Source organism: Malania oleifera, chromosome 5, assembly GCF_029873635.1.
Source record: "Malania oleifera isolate guangnan ecotype guangnan chromosome 5, ASM2987363v1, whole genome shotgun sequence".
Taxonomy (NCBI): Eukaryota; Viridiplantae; Streptophyta; class Magnoliopsida; order Santalales; family Ximeniaceae; genus Malania; species Malania oleifera.
Window position 1 is genome coordinate 30,028,289 of NC_080421.1, and position 9,158 is coordinate 30,037,446.

Consider the following 9,158-nt stretch of genomic DNA (forward strand, 5'->3'; position numbering starts at 1 on the left):
GCAGGAAGCTTTCTAAGGCTTTATCTCCAGATATTTGTGTCTTTTTACTTCTATAGTTCTGAATCTGCATCTGATATGTTCTTGCATTGCTCTTTCACATAGTGGATATGGAACAAGCCATTTGGCATTTTCAGAGAAAATGGTTTACCCAGATTCTGTAAAGATATGCTGGCTATTTCTTTAACAAGATTTGGTAGGAGTAAAGATGGATCATCCTTGTGGAGGTGTGGCTTATTTGCTGTTTTGTGGGGTATTTGGTTGGAAAGGAATGCCTGCGTTTTTAGGGGAAGAAGATTTCATAGTATTAGCTATGGAAGAGGATTCAATTTATGGCATCCTTATGGGCTTTTGCAGAAGGCAGCATGAAGGGAGTGTGCTTTGCAGATTTACAACTGATTGGTTGGCTGTTTTATGCTGAGTGCAATCTTTTCTTTTCTTTTTTTTTCATCTTCCTAGGAAGATTCATTGTTCTCATTTTTGTACATTCTTTCTTCTTTTATAAAAAATCTCCTCTTATTCTATCAAAGAGAGAGAGAGAGAGAGAAAGAAGTTCACGGACATTTTAATGAGCCCATGTCAAAACCCGAACTATGACCAGCTAATTACCTGATAAAAAATAAAAAAAATAAAAATAATAATAATAATAATAATAATAATAATAATAATAATAAGGGTTGTGCCAAAATTGAAGCCTTTAAGTCCAAAGAAATAAAAGAATTCATGAAAGAACCTAGGGAGGTGGAACTTGCAAAGTGTAAGCTAATCCACGGAGGATACATCTATTGAGTTCAAGGCTAAAGACATGACTGAGATGCATATATGGTATTTATCATTTATAATAAATCTTCAATCACTTTGCCAACTTGCATCCTATTTATTTTGAAGCATGCAGATTATATAGTTCATCTACATGCTTGCTTGATTCTTGCATTCTTCATCCTTCACAAATCCAAGGTAAAATTTTCTCCAACCTGGGAGAATGATAGATGGTGTCAAGAGGTCACATCTGAGCACATTAAGGCATTTGGAATCAACTTCTCCATTTTAAGTTAATTTTTGTAATTTTAATTTTTTTCCCATTTCATGATTATTTTCTAGTAGTATTTTTGTTAGGCCACAAGTTAATATAGCCTGTTTCTTTTTTGATAACTAAAGAAATATATCAAGAGAGAAAAAGAGAAATTACAAGGCAAAGGAGGACAAACTGTCCTCAAAAGAGCCAAAGACCAAAAAGAAAATAAAAGAAAAAACCTAAACAAGATTGCAAACTCCAGCTGTCCCTTTTTCAACTTTCTCTTCCCATCATCCAAACAAACTTCTTGACCTGTGGGATTAGACAACCACAAACCCATTTCATTGAATAATTGTGAAATTTTCTACATCCTTTTTATTAATCTTCTCCATGGACAATTCCCAACATGCTCCCAAACCCAGTCCTTATTAACGATGCTGTTAACCTCGAAAATAGGAATATCCTCTAAACCATCAAACAAAGTCGCTGACATATGCCAAAATCACCAACAATATCAAAAGAATCAGAAACATAACCCTTGAAACTCATCCAATAGTAATCCACCATCACAAGAAAATTCACCATCAAATCCACTCATATTATAAGACATCTCACGCCAATCTTTAAATTCCCTTCCCCTACCTCCAAAACTGCCCTTCATTATTAAACCTTGCTTGGAAATCCATCCAAAATTCTTCTTAAAAATTTCCTCCCCAATTGAGGATAAACTTTAATAAGCTAAATAACTTCAAATATTATCATTCACATATATATATATATGCAATACCTATCAACAAGGATAACCAGCCAATTCTCTTTTTCATGATAACTGCACAACTCCCTTACATCTAACGAAGCACCAACCTGATACAAGAAGCCACTTCTCAGTACACCTTTAAGGATTTGAGTCCTTGGAAGTTTGTATCTCATATTTATGATCCTTTCCTTCCTAAAGTCCAATATACTGTGGGTAATGAGGAGCAAGTTTGATTTTGGGAGAAGTCATCTATGAAGGTTATCATGTACTAGAAGTTGCTGATGAACTTCTGTTTACTCTCCAAAATACTCTGAGTGGATAAATTCAAGCGACTTCTTGGCTTTGAACATTGAATCTTCAAATCGTAACTGATGTGCTTTTCCATACTAGCATCCAGTAGACACGATGTCTTCTCCAACATCAAGAAGGCTTTTGAGCATCAACTTTTTCATCATTATTTTGAGCTTGTGAATTGTGATAATGCCCAAGTCTTGTATGCCACAAGTCTGTCATCTCTTTTTTTTTATCCTATCTAGTATGCTTCTTGAGTTGACATTATGTAGATAGACTCCAATCTTCGCCCCTTCATGATTGATGCACACACAAGCTCGAAACTTTAGCACACATTGACATCATTCGAGCCGAACAACAGGCAGTACCCTGAAATAATGAGTTGTCACACCAATATCAATTTTTTATTCATTCCAAGAACATGCGATACATTTTGCAGTTGCACTCATTGTAGGCTAAATCTTGGTACTATCACTGTCTTGCCAATATGAGTTATTGGTAATTTTTTTTTAAGTTGTTGTCGGTTACCACTAGGGGTGTACATGGTTTGGTTCGGTTCGGTTTTTACCAAAACCGCCAACCGAACCGAACTCCTCGGTTTTCAAAATGACTGAACCAAAACCAAACCATCTACCGTCGGTTTATGAACAAACCAAACCGTGAACTCTACGGTTCTGTTCGGTTATTTTCGGTTTTCCGAATTTTGAACTATCAAAACAAAATATTACTTGAGCTGGGTTGCATCAACAGGCCACAGCCCATTGTGAAATTATAAAATTCCTGGGCTAAGGCTTTAATAGCAAAGCCCAAAACATAAGACATGTTGAAAGGAGGATCCACATAAAATATATAGGGTGGGATACTAGTTCTCTTCCCATTTCCAACCGATGTGGGATGGGCCGATGGCTAGCATGTGGTTCCAGGCTTCCTGCATATGCCTTGGCAAATCTGTACTTCCCCAGTTGCCCTCTTTGCAGTTCGTCGGTGGCCTCTCTCTCTCGCAAACACACACACACACAAATGGGGCATGTGCGCACCAAGACGGTGAAGAAATCTTCTCAGCAGGTGATCGAGAAGTACTACTCTCGCATTCGCATGACCCTGGATTTCCACACCAACAAGAAGATCATCCAAGCTCCAAGAACGGTTCTGTGACTGTCTGAGACTCTAAGGCATCTGTCCGAGGGTTCTATTTCTGTCCGAGACTCCGAGGCATCTCTCTCAAGTCTCAAGCTCCAAGAAGAGGAGTGCGAGCGTCGCAGACTCGCATGGACTTCGTCCCAGAAATCTCCGCCATCCAGACCGACTAGAGGTGGATTCGGAGGTGGTTTTTGGCCGACGACTGGTGATCCAACACCAAGGCAACAGGTAGCACCGTAGCAGCCGTAGGCCCGTAGCACCGTAGCATCTCTTGTATAAAATTATACAATTATTATTTATTAATTCAGTTTTCGGTTTTCGGTTTTCGGTTTTTCGGTTCGGTTTTGGTCCAAAACCGAAACCGAAACCGCAAACCGAAAAACCAAACCGAAATGTGTTTCGGTTCGGTTTCGGTCGGATTTTCGATTTTTCGGTAAATTTTGTACACCCCTATTTACCACGACTCGCCCTTCTTTATATTCAAAAATACTTTCTAATTTTTCTTTGTCTCCAGTCATCCGATCGGAACATCTAGAAGCCACTATCCAATTACTACTATAATTAATTAGCTTATCAAATACTGTGATGAGTGTTGATTCTTCCTTTAGTTCAGAAGGTGCATGCTCTTCATTCAGCATATCCTCCATTACTATGAACAAGGCTTCAAGGTCCCATTCTTCTTCACTATCAATTTTACTGTAGATGGATGTCACGACATTCCTTTCTTCCCGCAATTATAATGTTGGTTGTTTTGTAGCCAATATTTCTTATCGTCATTTTCTTCTCTATCGTGGTTTTGTTAAGCTCCCCCTCATTGAGAGCTCCTCCCTTCTGGTTTCTTCCTCCTGTCTTTATGCATCCTTCTAGATTCGATTTCCCCAACATGTGTTCTCGCAGCTACTTTATCATTTCCTTTAAAGCTTCTCTTCTTAAAGAGAGCCTTTTCCTCAACCCTTACTAAGACTCCAAACATTTGTTTGTCCAAAGCCTCTTAGTTAGCTTATATATTTTCCAACTTTGTTAGAGTTGGTTCTTTGGCCCATCCACGAGTGGCAGTGATGAGATTATTATATTTCAGCCAAGACCGTGAATTCTTCACATTCTTATCTCTGAAATTTTACTTCCTCAGCCTAACTTTGAAATTTCTTCACAAATAGATTTAACTTTCATAAAATATTGACTTGCAGTCATGTTTTGCTACGAGACTAATAGAAGCTCATTCTCCAACTATTGGAGCTTTCCATCATTTGTCTAAGCGAACTGAGCTGCTAGGTGCCTCATGCTTCCTTGTGCATTTTTTGTGCCCTTGATGCATTGTAATGGCTCATATTCTACTATTACCGCCAACACATACAAGCTTTGCCAGCTCTCACTTTCCATTTCTTCAATTCTTCAGCATCAATTGGTGGTGTAGTTTGACTAGCACCATCAATCTCCTATAGCTCTTGTCCAAGCAAGCACGTAAAAATGCATATGAATACTCCAATTTTTATAATTGAAATTGTTGAGCTTCACTATGTTGGTTGTCGAGGTTGCAATATCCGTCATCATTACTTAGTGATGCCCTCCACTTAACCAAGTAACCTTTGTCCCAGACCAACTGACTTCACAATCTCAGACTGCATACCAATAGAATCTCCTCATGCCACAATCTTTGTAGTAGTCCCAAACCGTTCGCTCTAATACTAATTGTTGGGAATTGGAGGTGGTGGACCACCACAAAAGATGAGATTTTATTGATTTGAGGAAATTAAATAGGCGCACAGCACCTTACACTTGGACAGGCAATGAGACACTTACACCAAACAACAAACACCCATACATACTCTAACCTCACAATACAAGATGACACTCAGCACTTTCACTTACAGAGCACTTCCTTGCTACCACACAACACCCACTCACAATTCTTTCTTGTGCACACAGCACACACAATTTTTTGCTGCTTATCCAACACTAGAGCCTTGAGCTCCTTATATAGGTGTTGAAAGTTGGTGCTAGCTAACTAGAAATTTTTGGGGAGGTGCAGCTGCCTAAAGTTTCCAAAAAAAGGCAATTTTAGAAAGATACAAAGAGACATTGGACAAAGAAATTTCTGAAAAAGAAAAGAAGAAATTTCCTAGAAAGACAGCGGGAGAAATTTCCATGAAGGAGGGAGGGCAGAACACATTCCAAAAAGTGAGAGAGAGAAAGGATTGCGGAGAGAGAGTGAATTTTCTAGAGGAAGAAGCTTCTAGAGAGAGAGAGTCAATGCTTACTATCTCATTCCACATAATTTTAGGTCTACCCCTACCCCTTTTAATACTGGAAACAATAACTAATTCACCCCTACTCATAGGTGCATTGTTGGGCATGTGTTTTAAATGCACAAACCATTTAAGGCGCCCCTTCCTTTATCTTGTCTTCAACAGGTGCTATTCCTAAATTATTATAAATATGCTCATTTCTTAATTTATCTTTTATATTATACCACTCATTCACCTTAACATTCGCATTTTGACAACTTTTACTTTTTGTACATATTGTTTCTTAGTTACCCAACAATTTGATCCATAAAGCACGATTGGCATTATATCCACCTTATAGAGCTTTCCTATTAATTTTAAGGTTATTCAACAATAACACGGTATGCCTGAAGCACTCCTACATTTTACTCATCCTACTTTAACTTTATGTATTACATCTGCTTCAAATTCTCCTTTTGCTTCCGTAATAGATCTAATATATCTAAATCTACTAGTGCTATTAACTTCATGATTATCAAGTTTAATCTATCTCCAATATTCCTCTTTATGTTACTAAAATTACATTTCATATATTCTGTCTTATTTTTACTTATCCTAAAACCTTTAGACTCTAAAGCAGTTCTCCATAGTTCAATTTAGGTTCCACCCCACTCCTTCTTTGACCAAAAAAAAAAGACAGGCCCTCTAATCCCCAGCGGCTCCACCCTGAGGCCATCTCATCTATGAAGCCTACAATTCCACAACAAATGTCACCATTTGCTTCTGCACCCTCATCAAATAAACAAACCAATAACCTCATGCCCTACTATCTGTGTAGATGGCTATCGTCACACTCAACTTTTCACTCTTTCCATCAAACCATACTTTATCGATATGCTTGAAATCAAATTCTTCCAATGATATGGCAAAGAATCAAGAATGATTGCATTTTCAAAATGTTCTTTTTTTAATGCTTTAATTTGTTCAAAGCTTGCATTGCAAATGGCCCAATGTGAAGAGCATAGGAACTTGTTCAAGACTGGATGAAACCAAGTGGCCCGGCATGGAGAATACAAGAATGCACAGCACACGCTCCTCACTCCTGAATCCTGATATCTGTTGTGTCTTATATATATTGTTGTGTTATTTTGTGTATATACATATGTATGTATGAGCAAGGGTTCTTATATTTGAAGATGGACGAGCAGTGCTGTTTCAATTTAGAGATGATAGCAGTGCTAGTCTATTGAATGTGTTGCTTCTTCTCAGTAACAACCACAAGTCCTTACGCATGTGGTTCTTACGAATCAACTACTCTGTGTAATATTTTAATGTTAAAATTAATTAGAGAATATCTCTAATAGAATTGCTTGTCTATTGGATGGTATTGCTTCTTAAGCAACTAACAAGTCCTTACGTGTGTGGGTCGTTAGGCCTTTGACCTAGGGTTTCTTTAGATATCCTTTAACCAATATGTGTACGCCGTAATTTATTAAATTTTAAAATAAATTAGAGAATATTTTTCCATCGGGATAATTTACAACTAAAGATATGCTCTGCAAGATAAAATGCAGCAGTCAACAACGGCAGAAATTTTGATGTTATCGAACTCCGAACATCCTTTTGGGCAGAGCAGATGAAGCTTGAATACATAGAGAAATGACAAAGATTGCAGCAATAGGTTGCGCGAATGAAACATACGCAGAGCAAATTAGGCTTAAATAGAGAGATTGGTTCAAAGGAAGCCTGTGTTGCGACGAACCTTGAACATCTTGAAGCTCCACCTCCACGTTCTGCAGCTCAGCCAATATCTCGTCGGTCTCCATTCAGTGAGAAATGTTGCGAATTGCTTGCACACTATCGTATAAAAGCAGCCTCCACGAAGGATTGGAGACCGAAAGCTGCTCCGTGCGGATTTCTCCTCGAAAAGAAAATTTACGGCGGCAGCGGCGGTGGAGGAGAAGGTCGCCAGCGGAATAGGCAGGATTGCCAGGCCCCGTTACTGTGAAAGCTAATATCAGTTTGTCGCGCTGGTTCCCTTTGCCTTTCGGTCTTTCCCTTTGGACGAAGAGAGAATTCGTCATGGTGAGTTTTGTCTCAAAGCATTCTTAACTACTAATTATTACTTGCACTAGTTTCAGCTACTAAATTTTGACCAATGTTTTGGTTTGCTTGCTGCGGCTTTATGGTTTTGCTGTAAATCACAATGCTTGACAAGTGATTTTTAAATAGTATTTATTTTACATCTTCTTGCATTATGAATGTGAGATTGTGATGGGATTACTCTTCAATTTTTAAGATGATGGACCAGAGTTATGATAAATTCGTATTTAACTTTAAATGCTGTTAAGAATCATATCTTTATTTCAGGATTCAAAAGTAAGTCTTGTGCTTAATTTTATAGTTTTGTATAAAAAATATTGATGTAAAATAAATCTTGATCTTTTTTTTTATCTCAAGAATATAAATTATTGAGTTAAAGTCTAAACTTATTCTAATGGTTCGTAAGCAATGTAAGATAAGGAAATAGAAAAAGAGTGAGATCATGAGGAGATTAATGTATTCAAGGGGATTACGTTGTTAATAATATCTGTAAAAGTATATTATAACTTTTGGAATGCGATCAATAATAATTTCATTAATTATAAGGAAAATAATTATAAAAACAAATGAATTACATGAAAATTAAAGCAATAATTATTTTTCTTTTAAATGTTCAAGCATTTAAAGTAGAAACCCTAGTTGTTACTAGCTAAATAATAATAATAATAATAATAATAATATTGCACGTTTTTTGACGAAACGAGGATTGTGCATATTATAAAATGCTTTGAAGGGGTTATATGGCGGTTGTCTTAGTTCAAAAGGATATTGCACAATATGCGTTTTAGTAAATGACGATTTAACATAGTTTAGCCTATGCTGTATCTAAATTTACACATTTCTAAATCTATGACTCAATTTCAACCAAGTAGAATTAATTTGAATTTACTAATACAGCCCACATTAATAAAATAAGTTAGAAGTAGTACATAATGCAAATTTTTAGCTACAAAATTAAAAATAAAGAGTAATAAATTAGATTTGGAGCCATCTAGTCAGAGTTTTTTCCCATTTTAATTTTTTTTTTTTAAATATATTAAATAATACCTCATTCTGGGAAGTATTTCCCAGAATGACTCTGACGTAATCTCGCTACTCCAAGTAGCGATTTTTAACCAAATCTCGCTACTTTGAGTAGCAAGATTTACCACGTGTACTGGAGATTATTTTTGTAAAACACAGATCTCGCTAATTGGAGTAGCGATTTTTAACCAAATCTCGCTACTTGGAGTAGCGAGATTTACCACGTGTCACTGGAGATTATTTTTGTAAAACACAGATCTCGCTACTTGGAGTAGCGATTTTTAACCAAATCTCGCTACTTGGAGTAGCGAGATTTACCACGTGTTGTAAAACACAGATCTGATTATGTGTTGTAAAAAAATATTATTTAATATCTATATTTTAAAAAATGATAAAAAAGGAAAAAACTCGGTTCCTTGTGCTGTGGTGTTTTTTGGTTCGTTGAATGGATTGTTTCGGGTGGACAGCCCCAAAAATGATAAATAAAGATGCAGTCATCGATTCTCCCGAGAGGCCGCAATTACCGCGAGTAAATATTAATGACAAAAGACGCATTTTTTATACTAATACTTGTACTTGCTCCGCTATTCAGCCCAAGCCTGGCTGA

The 9,158-nt window shown here is 36.9% G+C and overlaps 1 protein-coding gene across 4 annotated transcripts in view; it reads right to left on the minus strand.

The window, feature by feature from the left end:
• The window catches only part of LOC131156322 (ATP-dependent DNA helicase Q-like 2), a 141,036-nt gene extending 133,524 nt beyond the window's left edge, over window positions 1–7,512 (minus strand). For 3 of the 4 annotated variants that reach the window (XM_058109914.1, XM_058109913.1, XM_058109915.1), the window contains exon 1: window positions 7,188–7,509. In XM_058109914.1, the coding sequence (XP_057965897.1) occupies window positions 7,188–7,251 (64 nt within the window). In that variant the 5' untranslated portion in view covers window positions 7,252–7,509. Of the gene's footprint in view, window positions 1–7,187 lie in introns of all 4 variants that reach the window. The other variant, XM_058109912.1, reaches the window with a different exon arrangement.
• Window positions 7,513–9,158: the final 1,646 nt, after the last annotated feature.